This window comes from Chanodichthys erythropterus, chromosome 1 (assembly GCF_024489055.1).
Source record: "Chanodichthys erythropterus isolate Z2021 chromosome 1, ASM2448905v1, whole genome shotgun sequence".
In the NCBI taxonomy this organism is placed as follows: Eukaryota; Metazoa; Chordata; class Actinopteri; order Cypriniformes; family Xenocyprididae; genus Chanodichthys; species Chanodichthys erythropterus.
Window position 1 is genome coordinate 7393045 of NC_090221.1, and position 21853 is coordinate 7414897.

The 21853-nt window shown below is 37.2% G+C and overlaps 2 protein-coding genes across 4 annotated transcripts; one reads left to right on the plus strand and one right to left on the minus strand.

Annotated features, from left to right (window-relative positions):
- The first annotated feature begins 1098 nt into the window (after positions 1-1098).
- Positions 1099-6797, plus strand: cfap96 (cilia and flagella associated protein 96). The gene is made up of 7 exons (XM_067370362.1): positions 1099-1814; positions 2830-3049; positions 5588-5722; positions 5806-5881; positions 6038-6217; positions 6324-6496; positions 6655-6797. Exons 1-7 carry the CDS (start codon positions 1718-1720, stop codon positions 6704-6706), a joined length of 933 nt encoding a protein of 310 aa, XP_067226463.1. The 5' UTR covers positions 1099-1717; the 3' UTR covers positions 6707-6797.
- A 226-nt stretch (positions 6798-7023) lies between these two features.
- pdlim3b (PDZ and LIM domain 3b) lies at positions 7024-20690 on the minus strand. Of its 3 annotated transcripts, none has more exons than XM_067385907.1 (8): positions 20258-20688; positions 14335-14486; positions 13845-13929; positions 12560-12747; positions 11752-11934; positions 9765-9892; positions 9350-9461; positions 7024-9221 (listed from the first exon to the last, which is right to left on the minus strand). In XM_067385907.1, the coding sequence occupies exons 1-8, from the start codon at positions 20348-20350 to the stop codon at positions 9032-9034; spliced, it is 1131 nt and encodes a 376-aa protein (XP_067242008.1). In that variant the 5' UTR covers positions 20351-20688; the 3' UTR covers positions 7024-9031. The 3 variants fall into 3 exon arrangements, with proteins under 3 accessions (XP_067242008.1, XP_067242019.1, XP_067242028.1); XM_067385918.1 differs by lacking the exon at positions 12560-12747 and adding an exon at positions 12198-12265 and having other exon boundaries at positions 20258-20685; XM_067385927.1 differs by lacking the exon at positions 11752-11934 and having other exon boundaries at positions 20258-20690.
- Positions 20691-21853: the final 1163 nt, after the last annotated feature.

Sequence of the window (21853 nt, forward strand, 5' to 3'; positions counted from 1 at the left end):
GGCGACTGATAGTGGATGTACTGACGGTGATATTGCGCTGTTGAGGATCACGTAACCTCTTGAGGAGAATTCAAAACAAATGAGCTCTGTTCACACAAACTCCGTTATCATGTTGCAATAAAAATTCAATGGGGTTTAGCTTGCTATTTACGACATATGATAAAGTTAAGTATCACACGACCGAAAGTGCTGAATTCCTGAATATCACCTCGATTGAAATTGACACTAATTTCATACAACAGTTCAATAAACAAGTAGTTAATATCAGTCACTTATGTTTTAGATGCAATATGCCTGTTTTTTGTTCTATTGTAGCAGCGAAAATAGTTCCAAACAAAGCAGAAGCAGCGCATCTCGCAGCTCAGCCGTTTTAAATGATTCAGCGCCCATTCATAAACAACTGCTTCATTCTTGATTCAGAGTGAATCGTTTGAATAAATGACTCAGTGGCTCACTCATTAAGACGGTCACTTGCCGCCATCTACTGGCGGTTTAATTTCATGTTTAAAAGTATAAATTTCCCACCAGCATTTCTTATTTGTTTATTCAAAAATATTTAAAGAATCTCATAACATTATTGAACGCAGTTGTACTTTTTCAGTGTAAATTATTTAGTTTGGTAACAGCCCTATAGTGTCTTACTATTTTAATTTATCAAATGTAAGAATATGAAATAAAAGATAAAAAATTTGACTAATATATATATATATATATATATATATATATATATATATATATATATATATATATATATATATATATATATATATATTTTTTTTTTTTTTTTTTTTTTTTTTTTTTTTTTCAGCCAAGCTACTTTTTTACTCAAGTAAATAAGTAAATGATTTAGTTGTCCAAAGGACAAGCACAAAACCAGGCTTAATGTCGAGCACTGTATTTTGTATTTATTCTGTCCTTTAATGGTAGCATCACTCTTATATTTTATACTGACACAAAGGTCGTTCTTATAAATTTACGCGCAAAAGCCTATTAATAACAACGATTCACGTTTGTTGCAGGTTGTTGCCATCACTATGGATGACTTGAAAATGATGGAGTTCTCTTCTGGGAAGGATCAGCCAGTTAAACAGCAGTTGCATATCTAAATGGTTCAAATTTGTGTGTTATCATAGTGTAAAATTGTAATATGTTCATAAAATTATATAAGTTGTGCTAACTTTTGTTTGGTAACTTTATATAAATCCTATATAAAATAGTTTGATTTCCATAAATAGGCTTTTGCAATATGTTTCCTACTTTTGTGAATGTTATTATTATTAAACCAAGAATTCATCCTTGCGTCCCAGGCTGTAATGTGCAGGAAGAAAAGTGCATAAAACAGTATTCTTCTTAAACGTTTGGTTTTAGTATTATTTGTTAAGTGTTTATGTTGTTTCCCTGATGAACGACTGTGACAGTCCAGCCTTGACCTGCTGGACACCATGACAACGTACACAACTAACACGAACACCTCAGCAGCGGAGTTAGATTTCTATTACTGACTGTTTAACACAAGGTATAGCCTACATAATTCAAGGTATGTATATATATTGACCCATATGCAATAGTGAAAGTATATAATGTACAGTATAGTGATATAGACTGTGCTGAATGGAATCATAGCGCGATCTGTATAAAAGGCTGCACTCCTATTTCTACATGCAGATCTCTTTCTGTGGCTTTTCTTCCACAAGTGCTGTCTTTCAAACTTTAGAAAATGCCTCCAGAAGGGAAATCTGACATGGAGCGGATTGGCATCTTTAAAGAGATGGGATATATCTCAATAGGGGACAAATATACACCTTTTATTTACCGTAAGTGTAACATATTAAACTTTAATAGCATAAAGGCTGGCGCAGTGGTGAGTTTGTCGCAGCGTGTCAACAAATTACCAAAGGTAACTTATGTCAAAATAAAAAATGTTATGGTCACTACCGTAAAATCGCAAATGAAAAAGACATTCCCTTCAAATAATGTAGCTTTCACAGTCTTTGTAATTTTGTTTTTTATTTATTTATGACAGTGGCTATGTCAAGTCATTACACCCTTACGAAAATCAACCATGCTGTTATTAACCTACAACTAAAACCAAAAAAACATGGTTATTGTAGCTAAACCATGGTAACCAAATATTAACCATGGTTATCCTGCACTAACAATAGTTTAACCATGGTATTTTGTAGTTAAGCTGTGGTTATACAGATGGCTGTAATCAATCCGCCAAAGAAATAATAACATAACCAACACTTTTACTACAGTAGTCAACATTTGAAGTGGATCGAAAAAAATTCATCAAAGTTGTCATAAGAAGAAGGCTTTCAAATGTTGACCACTGTATAATAAAACCATGGTTAATTTTTGTAAGGGCAGTTTTAGCCTCATATTGGCGAACAAGCTTGTGACCACAAGTGACCATGTCAATTTTTGTTGTTATCTGCAGATGACATTGGCTACTTGTCATGCTTTTACACCACTGAATATTTCTCAAGTCAGTTTCTGTAAAGGCACACTTAATAACTTAGTCATGAATCCCCCATTTCGGTTTGGCTTCAAAAACGTGTGATAAACGATCACAGTTCAGCTTTTTGAGTTAAAATCTACCTTCAATATATAGTAAGCCTACTGTGACTATATTGTGTCCATTTGTTCATTTAAAAGCCATATTCAAAAATATGATGTTTGCAATACAGCACAAAAACACTGCTAGAGAAAATAAGCGTTTGTGTAACTGGATAAACTTATGCAATATAAACATGTAGCCTTGTGACAGCTGCATAACAGAGAAAATACATGTAAAGTGTGTCTAATGAACTTTGTTGTCGCTGAAAGGCCCATTTAATGACTCCGCATACAAGAACAAACAGATGCTAATAGGAGGAGCTAAATCAAAGTCCGCGCTTCAGACGGGATACTTCGACACACAGTTTAAAAGGATCTTTGAAAGAGAGGCCTTCACAGACCCCGTCAAAATAGACAGGCAATACAGGATACAACAGGCCAAGAAGAACATAGGCAAAGCCTTTCTTCCCAGTAACGGAGAGAAAAAAACGTGAGTCCTCCTCCCTTTCTGTGGTACACAACTGTTTATTAAATTATTTATTTTTTGATATATAGTTTAAAATGATAAATCATTTTATATATATATATATATATATATATATATATATATATATATATATATATATAATCTTAATTGTGAAAATTTTAGAATTAAAAAATATTTTAATTATTAGTAGAGACTGTTGTTGTTGGCTTCAAATAGACCACAAGATCTTACAGGGAAAGTTTTCCCAAAAATGAAAATACTGTCATCATTTTTCTCATTTTTGTTGTAAACCTGTATGACTTTCTTTTTATGTTCAACAGAAGAAAGTCATACAGATTTGAGCGACATGAGGGTGAGTAAATGAAGGCATCATTTTCATTTTTAGGTGAATTATTCCTCCGATGTTCAATAGTTTTATTAAACCTAGTAACAAAGTGTACCCCGCTGGTGTAAAGAATGTCCAGAAAGATATATGGAATCTGTACAGTAAGGGGAACAAAGCTGAACCCGAGATGTATTTGGTTCAAGGCTATTTTTTTTAGTGTGAGAACTGGCATTGTATATTAAAGTTATGAAAAAGACCCCAGAACCTAGATTTTGTTTAGATAGGAACATGCTTTGTGCTTTTTAATGATGTTTTTGGCACAAAAAAAGGATATAGTCCTTAATTTTTCAAAAACAAGGATTTCACCATATTGCAATAGTTCAAAGCATCCAATGCAAACAGTCTGCTTTTCATGTGCATCTGAGAAGCGGCAAAAAATATACACAAAGCCTGAGGAATAATAGCTTTAGAATATAGTCAATAAGGCTGCTATACAGTGGGTACAGAAAGTATTCAGACCCCCTTAAATTTTTCACTCTTTGTTATATTGCAGCCATTTGCTAAAATCATTTAAGTTCATTTTTTTCCTCATTAATGTACAAACAGCACCCCATATTGACAGAAAAACACAGAATTGTTGACATTTATGCAGATTTATTAAAAAAGAAAAACTGAAATATCACATGGTCCTAAGTATTCAGACCCTTTGCTGTGATACTCATATATTTAACTCAGGTGCTGTCCATTTCTTCTGATCATCCTTGAGATGGTTCTACACCTTCATTTGAGTCCAGCTGTGTTTGATTATACTGATTGGACTTGATTAGGAAAGCCACAAACCTGTCTATATGAGACCTTACAGCTCACAGTGCATGTCAGAGCCCCTTTGCTCAGTATTTAGTAGAAGCACCCTTTTGATCTAATACAGCCATGAGTCTTTTTGGGAAAGATGCAACAAGTTTTTCACACCTGGATTTGGGGATCCTCTGCCATTCCTCCTCGCAGATCCTCTCCAGTTCTGTCAGGTTGGATGGTAAATGTTGGTGGACAGCCATTTTTAGGTCTCTCCAGAGATGCTCAATTGGGTTTAAGTCAGGGCTCTGGCTGGGCCATTCAAGAACAGTCACAGAGTTGTTGTGAAGCCACTCCTTTGTTATTTTAGCTGTGTGTTTAGGGTCATTGTCTTGTTGGAAGGTAAACCTTCGGCCTAGTCTGAGGTTCTGAGCACTCTGGAGAAGGTTTTCGTCCAGGATATTCCTGTACTCGGCCGCATTCATATTTCCCTCGATTGCAAACAGTTGTCCTGTCCCTGCAGCTGAAAAACACCCCCACAGCATGATGCTGCCACCACCATGCTTCACTGTTGGGACTGTATTGGACAGGTGATGAACAGTAACTGGTTTTCTCCACACATACCACTTAGAATTAAGGCCAAAAAGTTCTATCTTGGTCTCATCAGACCAGAGAATCTTATTTCTCACCATCTTGGAGTCCTTCAGATGTTTTTTAGCAAACTCCATGCAGGCTTTCATGTGTCTTGCACTGAGAAGAGGCTTCCGTCGGGCCACTCTGCCATAAAGCCCTGACTGGTGGAGGACTGCAGTGATGGTTGACTTTCTACCACTGGCCACTGTGCTCTTAGGAACCTTAAGTGCAGCAGAATTTTTTTTAACCTTGGCCAGATCTGTGCCTTGCCACAATTCTGTCTCTGAGCTCTTCAGGCAGTTCCTTTGACCTCATGATTCTTATTTGCTCTGACATGCACTGTGAGCTGTAAGGTCTTATATAGACAGGTGTGTGGCTTTCCTAATCAAGTCCAATCAGTATAATCAAACACAGCTGGACTCAAATGAAGGTGTAGAACCATCTCAAGGATGATCAGAAGAAATGGACAGCACCTGAGTTAAATATATGAGTATCACAGCAAAGGGTCTGAATACTTAGGACCATGTGATATTTCAGTTTTTCTTTTTTAATAAATCTGCAAAAATGTCAACAATTCTGTGTTTTTCTGTCAATATGGGGTGCTGTGTGTACATTAATGAGGAAAAAAATGAACTTAAATGATTTTAGCAAATGGCTGCAATGGCAGATTTTTTTTTGTATTGTATTGTTTTCCCCATTTATACCAGAAAGAAATTGCCACACAGCTTACACAATTTCCCAATTCATTCTCGTCTTTAAAGTTGCATAATAGTTATATCTCTGATTTGTAGATGTGGGGTCGGCAGCTATTATGGGACATTTGGAGGTCCCATTCAAGCAATGAGTACCCTACATACTCCAAGGAAACCAAACAAATCAGCTGGGAAAAACTTCTACACTAATCCACCCAAGAAGGGAAGTTATGGGTAAGCAAATAACATTATCCTTTAATGTGCAAGTGTCTGTGGTTTTGCTGTCAGTTGGATTGATTTGTCTTGTTCTCTAATAGCTATCCTGACATCACTCTCTCCAAGATGGTGTCCTATTCCTCAGACCCCTATGATCGAGCCAAGGAAATGCTAAAGGTATTTTTAGGTCTGCCTAAATGAGATTTTTAATCAGACTCCTGGGTCCTTGTTTTAATTAAGATAAGGTATCCTCTGAGTACCTGACAGTATAATTCTATGCAAGCAGATGACTGTGTTCTCTTCCTCTAATGAGAGAGATAATTTGTTTACCAGCGTGAGATCATGTCACACAAATCCATGCTGAAAGGGGGAGCGTTTCGTTTGAACCTTCATCCAAATGAATGCTTTGACAGCAATCCGTACAAATTTGACAAACCTCTGCCACCTCCAAAGAAGACTGAGGAGAAAAAGCACTTTACGATGCCCTTCAAACCGAGTTCACCCAGTAAAAAGGTACATAATGTGCCTAAAAGGAGAAAAAGAGTTTAGCTGTCTTGGAAAATTTTCTGGAGTATCATTTTGGTAGTATGCTGAGGTATTTTATTCTTATTTTCTGCAGACTGGAGGTATGAAAGCAGGAACATTTGACACCTACCCCAGCTACTCTGCAGAACCCTATGGCACCAAAAAGACTAAATCAGTGATGACGAATAAGGAAGGAAAGATATTTCACCCCTCCCCTGGTCCAAAGAGTACACCTGTCAAAAGCATCATCAGCCTCAATGTCAATAAGTAAGCGGGGTTCCAGGACCACCCATATTAAGACACTCATATCACACTCCAAACAGTGATTAATGCTTTGCATAACAATAATCATTAATATTAGTTGCTTATCAAATTCCACAGGGAAAGACACTTCAATCTCACAGTAATGTAACTTTATTTTGCAGGGCTGTGAATGCCACAAACTACAATCGAATCCCCTCTGTGATGGCATATTGAGAACTTGTGAGGTGAATAAATGAACATGTTATTAGGGCTGGGCAATATATCGCATGCGATTGTCACACGTATTTCGTCAGTAAAGCCGGTTCCCTGATTACCGTTAAATCGCCATCACCTGCTTTCAAATGGAGCAGCATTTAATAGACAGAGCCGTAGTTCACTGACAAGCCATGCAATATTGCGTTCATTATCGAAGGCGATTCAACTGCGATAATGAACGCGATATTGCGTGGCTTGTCAGTGAACTACGGCTCTGTCTATTAAATGCCGCTCCATTTGAAAGCAGGTGATGGTGATTTAACGGTAATCAGGGAACCCGCTTTACTGACAAAATGCGTGTGACAATCGCACGCGATATATCGTCCAGCCCTACATGTTATATATTGGGCTTTAGATTAAAAAGCTCCTATTTTGTATTGTATTTACAGCATTCTCTTAATTCATAAAATGGACTCATTCACATTTAGCTCATTCTAATTACTACCCCAGGATAAATACTTGTTTTCATAGCATCTAAAGATGTGTAATTATACAAGTCAAGTTTAAGTCTTGTGCATCATTTTGTCAGTGATACACTAAGCCATGTGTTTAAGATCACTTGAGTTATTAAACATTAAAATGTATATTTTGTATTTAACCAGCAAAGATTTGGACAATTCATCTATTTCTTAAAGTTGACACGTTTCTGCAGCATTTATTTCATTTATTTTTTTTTTATTGTATATGGTTTAGACAAATAATTGTAAATGCACCTATAATTTTGTGATATAATAACCTTTTTGTCTTATTTGTTATCAAAGGTGGCCTTAAAGGGATAATTGAGGAAATTACAGAATTATCATTTGTAAGTGAACTGTACCTTTAAGTTCATTTAGAAACACCAGCATTGAAGAAAGTAAAAGCAGCACAAGGAATATTCATAGAAATGTTGGTTTTCAGATAAATAAAAGGTAAAAAAAAAAAAAAGAGTTTTGTACTGGGAAACAGATTGCATTGAATTGTCAGTTGGATTGATTTGTCTTGTTCTCTAATAGCTATCCTGACATCACTCTCTCCAAGATGGTGTCCTATTCCTCAGACCCCTATGATCGAGCCAGTTTGTGCATATTACCAAATACCTTGTACATAGATGGTGGCATATTTGAATTAAAAGCAAAATTACCTGCATGTTTTAATAATAAACGAAACCCAGTATAATTACTTTATGTTCAAATTGTGGATTTTATCTGCACAGATGCCTAATATGTAAGATGAGAAATCAGCTTTTCAACAAGAACTGGATTAAGGCCTTGAGAAAGAGTTTAACACCTGGCATTAACATTTGTTTTGTGATTTGGATCACAAATGGTCAGTGCTTTTTTTTGTAATTGTATCACTGAAACATACAGAGGTAGTCAGAAACGCATGTTACCACCTTGCACTGTAAACTCTATGTCTATGTTCAGACCGTCCAAATCCGATTTATATGCATATCTGATTTAAATCTGATCAGATTTAGCTAGTGCGAATGGCCAAAGTTTTTCGAGGTACATTCATATGTGGTTTGAAATCCTATTTAGTTTCTGGAAATCCATTTCAGTCTGACTGCTCTGATTGAATTTCGCATGGTTTATGTGAATTTTCATGTATTTTCAATAATTTTGTGTAGTTGCAAAGTGACGTCATTGCCATAGAAACCAATGCAGTTATTCCGGAAAACGAAAGAGAGGCATGGACGCACAAATTGGATCTGAACAGTTGAGATACACAATGTGGACATCAATAATTTTCGATCAGATTCCAGTCGGATACTCAAATAATCGGATTTGGATAGACAGAGTGAACGTGGCCTATCTGTCCTGAATGTGCACCAAATACGCGATTGTTCTGGGACAAGTTGTGAGAAAAGAAAGAAAGTGATTCAGACTTTGCTCCAAAACACACAGATTATGTTCGAAATTGCCGTTTTCATCCTCTTCCTTTCCTGCTCGCTCGTAAGCCACATAACATGGATTTGTTCACAATGTTTGTGCACTGCACTCGGATGTAGAGTGTGGCAAAATAAGTTGTGAGGGATTCATCGAAATCTGAATACAATTAGATATAGATAAGATAAATTTGAAACGCACATTAATACCAGACGTAAACAGCAATGATCTGATCACTTAAAACACTTAAAGTGGCCTTGCATTCTCTTTTATAAACTAAAATGAAGTTTGAAGGTTGAAGCTCTATTCTTACACTAACCAGATAGATGATTTTATCAAGAAGCAATAAGGGCAAACATTACGAATTGTCTAATTTCAACTTTCAGTTGTGTGAGTTCTGAAATTTTCTGTCCCTCTAAGCAGTGGGATATACAGTAACTAGATCATGTCCCTCAGGTGGGGTCATTCGCATCCGAGCATGGCCTTCACAGTACATCTGTCCCTCCACAAAGAAGTAGCCCTTCTGCTTCAAGTTCACACCACAGTCTGAGCACACGAAACAGGCTGGATGGCGGTACTTGTCCCGAGCTTTCACAACCGGTCCTCTGTAAGCCAGTTGTAGCAAAAGTTAAATTTAATGAAGTTGTTAAAATGCATGAACACAATTCAGTTTTGTAATATATTCTCAAAGAAGACACCATTTGTGCGGTCTCATGCTGAATGCTGTACTCACACAATGCCGGTGCCACATTTATCACAGAGAGGCAGCTTCTGCAGTGAGGATGTGGCCGCTTGTGGTTTTGTCACTGGGGCTTTTACACTTCTAGTCACCATGGGCCTTGAGCCTGTCAGAAGAATAAAAGAAAAGAGTTTCGGATCCACTTTGGGAATTTGAAATTCTACCTCATATAAACTTAGCTAAATCCAGGCCATTGAAAGGACAGCATACTCTGACTGACGTCATTAGCAGAATTGCTAAGGGATACTGAAGGCCGCTTAAGTCAAATTGAGTCTGAAAAACTATTACTCCTCAAGTACATTTCAACTTTGATGTCTTCATCAGTGCTGCTAGCTGTAATTTCTGTCTTATGAATTCAACATTGCCCCATTCTGAAGACTCGGATGGTGTTTTAATAAAGGCAGCTCACCATCACTCTCAACATAGTCTTGCAGGGCCTTAAATGATCCAGACTGACGTGGCTCATGTGGCTGCTCGTGGTCCTCTTGGAGCATACGGTACACATGGGATTCTTCAATGGACGTCAGGGGTTTAGGGCTGAAAACAGATAAAACGCAGAAGCACATAACGTTTGTTCACTTTCAAATGAAATTTACCCAAAGCTTTACACACCCTCAAGCCATCCTAGGTGTGGCTTTCTTCTTTCTGATGAATACAATCAGAGTTATATTAATAAATATCCGGATGCATCCAAGCTTTGTAATGGCAGTGAACGGGACTAACGAGTATGAAGCTCAAGAAAATGCATCCATCCATCATAAACGTATGGCTCCATGGGTTAATAAAGGCCTTCTGAAGTGAAGTGAAGTGATGCATTTGTGTAAGAAAAATATCCATATTTAACAATTTATACAGTAAAATATCTAGCTTCCACCAGACTGCCTTCTGTATTCAACCAAAGTCCCTTTAAGACAAGTCATTTCACTCGGCGGCCATATTTGAAACGTCTCTCGGGCATCCTGGGCATCATGCAATCCCTTTGAATGGGGAAACATCAAATTCTCCAAAACTGTTCGCTAACCATACGATTAAATTTCATATTTCAAATCACCAATGAAATCTAACAACCGACTCATAAATTTAGTTTCTAAACGCTCGAATCATGACAAAAAACTGTATTTTTTTCCAGGCTGGATCAAGCTAATGCGCATGCGCAGACCTAAATGCCCGTCTCTTCGGAGGCGCGCGTCTGACTGTTTCTACAGAAACCGGTGATTCTAACGGCCGCTGATTCTAACGGCCGCTGAAGTGACGCGATGACTTTACCAATCGGCGATTGGCTCTTATTTAAAAAGCGGGACTTATTCCGTCATATTGCGCGTTACACTTTCTCCCATTCAAAACAATACGAGTGACACGTCTTGTGTTATTCTATAGTCTTTGATTCAAATTACGACTTGACATTGTATCAGTTACGCTTTTTCCGTAATTTGAATACAGAAGGCGTAGGACTTTTTGAAATGTGAGGGGCGTTACACTTTCTTCGTAAGTTGAAAATGAAAGGTGGTCTGTTGGAAGCTAGATATTTTACTTTATAACTTGTTAAATATGGATTTTTTTTTTTTTACTCAAATGCAACGCTTCGATTCAGAAGGCCTTTATTATCCTCCGGAGCCGTGTGGAATATGTTTATAATGGATGGATGCACTTTCTTGAGCTTCATACTCGTTGGTTCTGTTCACTGCCATCAGAATATTTATTAATGTAACTCTGATTGTGTTCATTAGAAAGAAGAAAGTCATATACACCTAGGATGGCTTTAGGGTGAGTAAAGCTTGGGGTAATTTTCATTTGAAAGTGAACTAATCCTTTAAGTGAAAATTACCAATCTATGTTATATAAATGTTTGGCAGTACATATTATATTAAGACACTGGTTAAGAAAAGTGTATGACGCACAGAAAAGAATGTCGTTGGTTCATTCAAAACAAGTTAGCATAAACATGCTGTTGATTACCACAGAAAATAATTTTGACTTGTCTTTTGACTTCTGATGTCTATTGGACAAACAGTTGATGGTTAATGGCTTCCATGGTATGAAAAAAACATGCAAGTCAATGGGGTCCATCAACTGTTTGGTTACTGATATTATTCAAAATATATTATTCTGTGTTCAGCAGAAAAAAAGAAATTAAGACAGAATTTTAATTTTTGTGTGAACTATTCCTAGCAATAATTGTTCTTCCATACAAAAAAAAAAAAAATGTATTAAATGTTAATAAACGTTATTATTTATGAATTGCACCATATTCTTTCATAACTGTAAACACAAGATTTTCCTTTTTTTCCCATCTGTAGGAGCCCTGTTAACCTGTTTCTTTAATGCTTTATCAGCACAAGCTGGTAGAATTGTATGGTGATGTAAACCAAGCATGATGTAAACAAAGCTCTGGTTACCTGGGCGATGCCTGCCTGACTACAGTCGACATCTGAGCCTGCTGCATTGTATTTGAAACATTGTCTGCTGAGTATAATGCAATTGGTGAATTATACTGTGCAGAAGGAGCTGCCTTAGACCCAGCCGATGGGTTGCCAGGAATCTGAACTACATTTCCCATCAGCATCTGGGATGTTCTGTCACTGGAGTTGTGTAAGGTCAGTGTATAATAGCCAGGTGAAACAAGCCAGGAAGCAATCAAATCAAAGAGGCCACATAGTCACAGAAAATGACAAACAAGACAGAAAAGAACGGAAGAAGTAGTTAGAGATGTACACAGAGCTTCAGTATATACTTTGCTTCTGCTATATAACACATCAGCAAGTTTGTTCTAAGTTAAATGAGTTTAAAGTAAAAGAATTCTACTGTGATTATGACTACATGCAGGGTGCTTTTATCTAATGACCTCCTTTGGCTTGCAGTTGTGAAGGGCTTTGGTCTGACATTAAACTTGTGTTCGAAGTAATCAACCTCCTGTAAGACATAAGAGCGAAGATGTGAAGTTAGAGATGAAAGGAGCAAAAGTCCTCCAAGATCCAACACCGCAGGCCCAAATGTGCATATTTGTCTGCTATAATGTACTAGTACTACAGCATCAAATAGGCCCTTTCTTAACATCTTTCTATTGTAATTTTCTATGCAAATGCTTTTATTCGGGCTGCAGGAAGTCTTGTGAGGACTTCTGGCATGTGTTAGTGGTAAGTGGGCAGCCGGTCTACAGCAAGCAGAGGGGTCCATATGGTTGGGGTGATCCAATTTGGCACTCACCCCTCAGGCTTTTCATGCACCAGACCCCGGATCTGTCCTTGCAGGGCGTCCTGGATGTTATCTTGAGAGTAGAGGCCTATGGGAGTGTTGTAGGTGGAGCTCACCACCTGTGTTTTGTCATCCAAACTGGCGGCAGCCACAAAGGGCTGTGCTCTTCTGTTATGACCTGTGCCAATAGGTTTATACTCCTGCATGTGTAGGACAGATGGACACACTACATACTTAAAGCCCCACAAAAACACCACATTCTCCACAAATGTCCTTTTGTTACCTAAAGATGCTTAAAACTTTTCTGAACTATTTTGTTGTTTATTAAGCTGTCATATTGTGCAGAGTGTATCTTTAGGTAAAAAGGGACATTTTTCATTTAAATCTGGCAAATGCTGTGCGTGTGTGTGTGTGCGTGCGTGTGTGTGTGTGTAGGTGTGTGTGTGCGTGCGTGTGTGTCATATTGTGTTGGACAAGGACAAATCTAATTTTGGTCAAACAAAACATAGCAGCCTTCCACAGTTTTTAAAGGGATACTCCACCCAAAAATGAAAATCCTCTCATCATTTACTCAACTTCGTCCTTTGTGTTGTCCCAGATGTATATGACTTACTTTCTTCTGTGGAACACAGAGATTTTTAGAAAAATAACCCATCTCTGTCAGTCCATATAATGCAAGTGCATGGAAACCTTGAAGTTGGTGCTTCAAAAACCATGAAAAAACAACCACGACCAATCCATACAATTGCTGATGCAATGTCTTCTGAAGCAAAAAGATGTGTGTGTGAGAAACATACTAATATTTTAAACTTTTTAAATTATATACCATCGCTTTTGGCCTACTGTAATATCGTTAGCCTCATAGCATAAAGTCATTTTTTGGCCAAATTGTGATATCTACCTTTGAAATATGATCTGAGCAATTATGCTATGAGGCTAACGATATGTGGGTTCAGGAGTTTACACTTTATGTAAACACCAGCACATTTTGAAACTCACGCTAGTGACACGGAAGCACAGAAAACCATCAGTTCTTGTGTGAGTTTCACAATGCGTTTGCATCAGTATTAGTATTTTTCACACACACCTACTGTATCTTCAAGAAAGAAAGGCAATTACATCTGGGACAGCATGAGTAAATGATCAGAAAACTTTCATTTTTGGGTGGAGTATCCCTTTAACATGCCTCATGCACTCTAGTGTTTCTAAAAAAAAGCCTTTAATTATCCATTTTACTGCTGCATATTATAAGCAGATAAAAATAAAGCATTGTGCATTTCTCTTCTGATACACTTACTTGCTTCTCTGCCTCCAAATTGATTTTGAATGGGTTTACTTTCCCCTCTTCTATAACCTGAGGTGACCACATTTTAGTTTCTGGCCTGCAACACATTTTAATGCACACAGTTAGACATGATGTACTCCCCTCCCGTGAAATCGTTAAAAAAAGATCAAAGGACACTAAGGGGGGTCATTAATGTGGAACAGGACCATGACCTCTTCTAGATAGTAAAGTAACGTCAACAGCCTGGCATGTACAAGCTACGTGGTTTATAGGAGGGTATTAATCACCTTGGAAAAAACATTCATCGTTGTCATAAATAAGGCTCTGTAGGCACTGATGGACACTTTCATAGCAAGGGGTAAAGACAAATTCTTTTGGGATTCTTATAGTCCTCCCTCTGGCTGTAACTTTAAAAGGAGGCGAGATAACATGATATAAAGTTGTTGAAAGACGCTCAATGCTGTTTGAAACACTATCCTTTAATGAGAAAAGCTCATGGTACCTCTCTATCTTGAGGAAAAGCTGATTGGTGGAGTCTTTGATCTTGTTCTGAGCCTCAGCGTGAGTCATACCGTCTGTGGACACTCCCTGGATGGCCAGGATGATGTCTCCTGGGCACAGGTTGACCCGAGATGCCTTACTGCCTGGAGTCACCTGAAAACAAGGACCTTTTTAGTGCTGCAGGTTCAATGACGTAATGCTAATTTTTGCTTATGAACACACTTCAATGACCCTGCCAGTGACGTCAATTCACCAAAAGCCAAGGTATGGCGAACTCTGATGACATCATCAAATCTTACTCTCTCAACGTGACATCAAGTGTGTGTGTGGTGCGTCCAAAGATTAATCACATATAGCTTTGATCATAACCCAGCAAATTAGACATTTATAGACCATTGTTATGAGAACAAAGGACTTTCAAGTACTTTGTCACAACTTTTTCCAGTACTTCAAAGCTCAGAAGTCTAAATATTATCCAATTTAAATGTTATTTTTAATGTGATGACCAAAAACTAAAAGTTTAATGATGTAGGAAAACTATCACTTGGTGAAATACAAACAGTTTTATGAAGCTATTCAATTTAAAAGACACGAAATTACCACTAAAACCAGTTGAAAAACATAGTTTTTTTTTGCTTTTGAATTTATATTTAGAGATTATCAAATCACTTTTACACCATTATAAGTCTATTTGTAACTTAAATGTAAAGTATATATTTGTAGGAAAGGTCAAAAAGTCTCACGAAAAACAAAAACTTTACTTTAAATTGCAAATTTACACAGACCGAGTAAAGAGCTCTTCCTTTATAATCACTCAAGCTGTCAGCTCATTGATGTGAAAACTGTTTTATCAATGAATTTGACTAAACTTCCAAATAAATCTTTTATTTACATTGTGTCTCAGCTTTGTTTGTGCACTTAGTAAACTCTTAAACACCTCTGATTGGTCATTATTTTCAACAGAAATGCTTCAAAATCATGTTGGAACTCATGAAGCTCCATTGAACTCATGTGACACGAATATAACAACCAGATCGCTTGAATTTACTTGCTTTTCTCTTTTATTAAACAATTACAAATTATATGTTACACATAGTAATGTATATAAAATATATATGTTTCCTGTTAATCCTGCAATAAAAATTTTACTTTGCATTGACCTGATCTGGCAGCCGCCATATTCTGTCATACCTAATTGATGCCCCGGCATCTGCTCATGGCAATGGACACAAATGTGATCTACATCACGTTGGATAAATATGCTTACTTTGTTATTTGCTAAATATGCTTCAGCTACTTTACAGAAGAAACAAAGGGCCAGATTCACTAACAGCTTGTGCCAGCACAAACCCTCTTTCAGATGCAAAATTTAAGGGAAGAGAGTTTTTAAATGAATCCCGCAAGGTGATTTACTATGGTTTGCGCTAGTCAATTTACTGGTATTTGCGGCATTATTAAAAAAAAAAAAAAAAACAGACACTAAGTTGCGCTGGTAAATTGGTCATTATGATCCAGCTGCATCTGTGTTCTTTAATTTGTGCATCGTCAGTAGATCACATGGAGAACATTCCACTCCCATCTGCGCTTTTTTTGGAATTGCGCTTTCACACTAAATTTGCCCTGTTTAGTAAATCTGTCCCAAAGATAAGATCAGATGTGAACCTTCTTTTAAAGTCACCATTAGTTTCCAGAATACCATGGAAGAGTTTAGACATAAACAGAAAGTGACATGGGCAGAAACAATCTGTTGACCCACTCTGGTTTAGAAGTGGACTAAAAATAGCTCGTCGTGGATATGTCAGTCAAGGCCGTGTATCGCCCTCCGGGGGAGCACAGTCAGGCTTATTGGCGGTTGATGATCTGACTGCTCTGGCATTCACCCTGCAGCCCGGTGTTTCTCTGCCCTCTCCTTCCATCATCCTCTCTTTCATTAATGGAGTCTGACATCATCCCTTACTCATCTCATCGCTGACGGGCTCATTTTCTTAGGTATTCTCCTCGTCCCCCTAGTCATTTTTTCTCATCACCTCTTCCTGTGCGCAGGTCTCATTCTACCTGTCTCCTCCTGACTCAGCTGCTCTATTATATCTGAATACCACTGACCTTCTTCTATTTAAGTCTGCCTCTCAAGAGGGGAAGATTTATACCAGGTCAAGTCATGCCAGTTATTTAAGACCAGAGAGTTTTAGTTTTCCATCATCAGTATTTAATGTCATGAAGATTTGTGATGTTTTATTCCAAATGCTTAATTTATTGACTGATGAAGCTAGCAGCAATTAAGCCTGTTTCCTGTCAAATAACAGCTGTGCTGTAATATTTCATTTCCTGTCGACTTTCGCACATTGTGTACACAACAGAATCGCCTCTGTCCACCTGTATCTTCTAGAGAGAATACATCTCAAAATACATCTTAGATGATGTCATGTTAGAGAAACTGATCCCTGGCCATATTTAAGGCAACAAAATGAAAAAAAACTAGGCCTTATTTTCCCTGTAGACATCTATTATCATGGTGTCTGCAGAAAGGTTGACTGCGAAGAAATAAGCACCCAAATGGCTCAGAATGGATGCAATGAAAATGAGATTGTTCCCTTGACACTACTCAAGCAAATGGGGGATGTGTTTGGCTTAACAACAAAGACACTCTGTTTAATAGATGGAAACAAAGGGAGCTATGAACTGAGATGAAACCATCGAGTGACTGGTATCCGAGCTTCAGTATAAACAGAAACATGAATATAACAATTTTCTTCTATGCAGCACCTGTGCAGAAAAATCCCCAAGGTGACACACAAACCCACAAGAGAAGCATGTAAGGGCATGCTGAGCAGAAGGCATTATGTTTGGAGCAACATCAGGCAGAATAAATTAAAGGCATAGTTCACCTAAAAACGAAAATGTATTTACCCTCATGTCATTGCAAAGCCAAATGATTTTCTTAAGTTCAAAAATATATTTATTAAATATTCCGATGAATGTTTTAAATATTTTGTCCATACAATGAAAGCCAGTGGGGTCCAAAACAACACTGACTTTCATTGTATGGACAAAAATAAAAAGAGGTTTTTCTTTTGTGTTCCATATATTCCTTTAATTTATTCTGCCGACATAAGTGGCATATTTTTTTGGTGAAGTGGAAAAAGCTCAAGTTTGATTCATTTCCCATCATGCCCTTTAGCAAAGCACTAAAGTCCAGGTTGGTCCAGGGGGAATGTCCCTGTAATAAATGTACTGTGTCGCTTTCGTTAAAAGTGTCTGCTCACTGACTGGATTTAGACGTATAACAGACATTTACATTTTTAATTCAACAGCATCATTTAGACACTCTGATTTGGCCTCTCATAAAAGTCCCATCTGTGCTGGCATGCCCGCATCGATGGAGGCTAATGTTACTCGAATAAGAACATCAGGGTTTAGAGTTTGAAAAAAAGAGCCACCTTGCAGGCATCAATTCGTGTATGATTACAGACAGCGGTTATACAAAGATACCACACACATTCTGCATTAGTCATCAGTATTTCTTTGCTTGATGACATGATATATTTAGCTTTCAGGTTCTGGCTTAGACATATACCAAAATAAGAAACATGCTCATTCTAATCCATTTAAATTATGTTTGAATGGGTTTTAATGTTTTTGTTGAAATCAAATCCAGTGTCATTTTCACTTGAATGGAAGTTATTAGCTAGGAATGTTAAATAAAACCTGATTGGTTTATTTTAAGAATGACATCATTCTGTTCACATTTAGTTCACCTGGAAGTTTCTTTTTCCCTAATGTAGCCAAAACCAGTGATGCATTAGAGAAATATACTTTCTTTGGGGACGTTTCATGGAAATACCTTTGTATTCTGTGAAGTATCTTAGAGTACCAAGCTATATTGAGAAGTTAATCATTCAAATACCATTATATCATCTTATACCAGCACTGTGCAATGATACCACCATAGTTTTTTTTTTATAGGGTAATTCATGTTTCGTAAGACCTGCGGTTCTGCTTCTAATCAGGGAGTATGAAGACATACTCATTTTTACGACGACCTCTCTGTCCTCTGCTGCATTTTTTCACAATTTATGGTGAATGTCAGAACAGGCTTTCCACTAAGAATATATTTGAGTGTCATGATCAAAGAGCTGCTGTTGGTGAGACTGAGCTACTAATCAAACTGCTACATTCCACACATCAGAATTCTGCACTTCCTCTGAGCAGTAGATGTGTTCAGACACAGGCCTGGATAAGAGAAAAAAGTCATTATGTAATTGTTGTGTAGCTACAATACATAGCATTTGGACTCCCAACAGATTTCTCAGAAGGAGAGAGACGAGACAGTTTGCAGTGTGTTTGTGAATAAGGGAAATTCATAGTTTTAGTGAAACTAAAGGATCCTCTTCACCAAAACTGTGCAGTCACTGAGCATAAATCTAGCATGCCATTACCTGCCTCTTATTCAATTCAAAATAATTACGTAAATGAGATGCTATTCACCATCCAGGTGATCTATAAGGAAGGATTAGTCAGTTTTATGAGCAATCGTAGTGAATATGAGGCCTGTTATGATGCCGAAATAGTTACTTAAAATGAAAGAGATTGTCCAGTTCATCTCTCACATATCCTAACATTTGACCTCTTCTGTTACCACAAATGTTCCGACTTCATCTAAGAGCTAAGAGCTTTGCGATTCATTCAAACAACAGGTGTAGAGATCCCCCCCGGAGCCAGGAACTAGACGTGTGTGTGTGTGTGTGTGTGTGTGTGTGTGTGTGTGTGTGTGTGTGTGTGTGTGTGTGTGTGTGTGTGTGTGTGTGTGTGTGTGTGTGTGTGTGTGTGTGTGTGTGTGTGTCTGACTTTTCGTGTGCATGTTAGTGACTAAGAGAAAATGCCTAGCAGTTCACGTAATATATAGTTTTAGGTACAACCATAATATGTAACCACATTTATGAGTGAGATGAGTGTTGAATTATGTGCGTTTTCAAATTCAAGAACATCATGATGCAATGGAAGGTGGTATACTATTGTTGTTATGAAACTATTAAAATTATTGCACATATTGGGTCCTTAAAAAGGGTTTTATAAACAAAAAAATAGGTTTAATTATTTAAAATATCAGATTAATTACTGTGTTTAAATAATTAATAATTATGAAAATAATTATATTCAAATCATATACATACACCATTTAAACGTTTGGGGTTGGAAATATTTTTGAAAGAAGTTCAAGTCCCAAGGATTTATTTGATCAAAAAATACAGTCAAATCAGTAATATTGAGAAATAATATTTCAAATATAATATTATTTATAATGGGTTTTAATATATTTTCAAATGTAATTTATTCCTGTGATGTTAAAGCTGTGTTTTCGGCATCATTACTCCAGTCTTCAGTGTCACATGATTTGCTGCTCAAGTAACATTTTTGATTATTATCGATGTTAAAAACAGTTGTGCTTAATATTTTTGTGGAAACAAAACATTTTTTTCATGATATATTAATAATTAATTATTTGAAATAAAAATCTTTATTAATATATATTATAAATGTATTTTATACTGTCACTTTTGATCAATGTTAATGCATCCTTGCTGAATGTAACTAGAGAATATCACGTAATGACATTAAATAAAATGTGTCAACATAACTAATATAGAAAGTCTCTAATGGGAAATGATTCCCTGACGACCACAGATGTTTCTAAAAATGAATGTCAGTTTGAACTTGTGGCTCTAAAAATATTTCTCGAAAATCTTTCTCACTGTACTCCTCAGTAACATCTAAAGTGAGGTCCTGGGAATATTTTTTTTTTTTTTTTTTTTTATGATCCACCCACTGGTTTCTCATGCCCACGGCAGTGTACCCAGCACATCAAAAGCATCATTATCTCTGAGTGGAACGTATGAAGCAGCACACACTGCGAGGCTTGCACTTACCCGAGTTATGGTCAGCGGCTGGTTGAAGTCTTTGCCTCCTGAAAGCCGAAATCCCCAAGGCGCTGGCCCATCCAGTACCACGTTCTGTGGCATTTCTGTCTTGTTCTGTTTAGTCTCTTTCTCAAAGTTGAACTTGGTTCTTCAGTCTCTTCTTATTGGCGAGAGATCTGCAGTAAGAAGAGAATAATCAGCTCTATCCCTCCTACCCTGGACGAATTGCTCACCCAACTACGACTGGAAGCCAGTGCCTGTCTCTCAATCCCTTTTTAAGCATGGGAGTGGGGTTAGGAGAGTGAATGAAAGAAAGATGATGCCAGGATGCCACTCCTCTCGTGAGGTCATAGGGTAGACCGAGAAACTCAGGGTTCAAACTCTCTCCCCACCTCCTTCAGATCCAAACCTTACACCCTTTATGATTAATCCTCTATTCCCATAAGTCTTAGCTGTTCAATATCTAAAATCATCCACCAATGACTCCCTTGGATCTGTCATCAGCCTGTCTGCTGTCTAGACTTTTCTTTCCTTACCGCCGGCCAGACACCTGTGCTTGAATGAGAGGAGAACTCCGTCATGAAATTAAGACTGAGCGTTGAGTCAGAGCCTTCGCTGCCGATGAGCAGATTGTGAGCTATTTACAGAGCGCAATAACAAAACCATATCATGTCATATTGTCCTATCAACACAGCATGTGTTGCTCTTTTAAACATCTCCTCTCAGGAATGTAAACCATTTTAATAGCACGGCCACATAAGGAAACATTATTGAAAACTGTGTGGATTCCAGTTCAAGTGATAATTTTCTTATTAAAAAGTGTCACATTGCATATTCAGTTGCTCCAAAACTGTAAACCATGTCTTGAACATTGAGTGGGGACTTAAATAAAAGATTTAAGGGAATAAAGAAAAATGAATACCTTATTTCATACATCAGAATGGCTTTTCATGTGCTTTAAGCAGGTTGCCTAAATCTTTATGGTGGTTACAACTTACAGCCTAATGTATGAATATCATTGCAATTTGCATTGGATGATTAAACATTAAACCAAGTGGCGTGTGCAGACAAATGACCTTTTCACCGAGCTAACTTCCCTTTTCGGAGCCTTTTTGCAACAACTGTTACCAGCTGGTGTTTGTTCGGCGATTTTTTTAGCGCATGCAGTTCTCAACTTCACACAGGTGTCCCTAGCACATAAAACATGTGAAGTTCACCACATTAACGATGAACATCCAATAACGTCTGCCAAACAGACATAGCCTATGTTAGATCCGGTTCGCACAGAACGCGATTTTACATGCCACTGTGCTCCATTTCAGTCACTTTTTGCTAATGCGCAACATAGCAAATATTTATAAATTTTATTCTTTTCATGACAAAATTCCATGTTCACAAATGTATGTTTTTCTGTAAAAAAAAACTGTTAATCTGTTAGAAATGGAACATTAGTTGACTCTTTTTCAAAGCGATTTTCAATAAAGCAAAAAGCAGTTAAAACTTGAAAATTTGTAAATATTTCAGTTTCTTTATTTAGATCTACATTAAGCCTAAGTCTTTTATTGTATTTTCAAATATCTGTATTTCTGTAAAAAAAAAAAAAAA

Bases quoted from the DNA above. Each gene is read 5' to 3' on its own strand.
- cfap96 (XM_067370362.1), top strand. From the start codon at position 1,718: ATGCCTCCAGAAGGGAAATCTGACATGGAGCGGATTGGCATCTTTAAA. The intron at 3,050-5,587 runs GTGAGTCCTCCT...TCTGATTTGTAG, and splicing joins AGTAACGGAGAGAAAAAAAC to ATGTGGGGTCGGCAGCTATT. The intron at 6,218-6,323 runs GTACATAATGTG...TATTTTCTGCAG, and splicing joins CGAGTTCACCCAGTAAAAAG to ACTGGAGGTATGAAAGCAGG.
- pdlim3b (XM_067385907.1), bottom strand. From the start codon at position 20,350: ATGCCACAGAACGTGGTACTGGATGGGCCAGCGCCTTGGGGATTTCGG. The intron at 14,487-20,257 runs GTAAGTGCAAGC...CCTTGTTTTCAG, and splicing joins AGCCGCTGACCATAACTCGG to GTGACTCCAGGCAGTAAGGC. The intron at 9,222-9,349 runs GTGAGTACAGCA...ACTGGCTTACAG, and splicing joins AAATGTGGCACCGGCATTGT to AGGACCGGTTGTGAAAGCTC.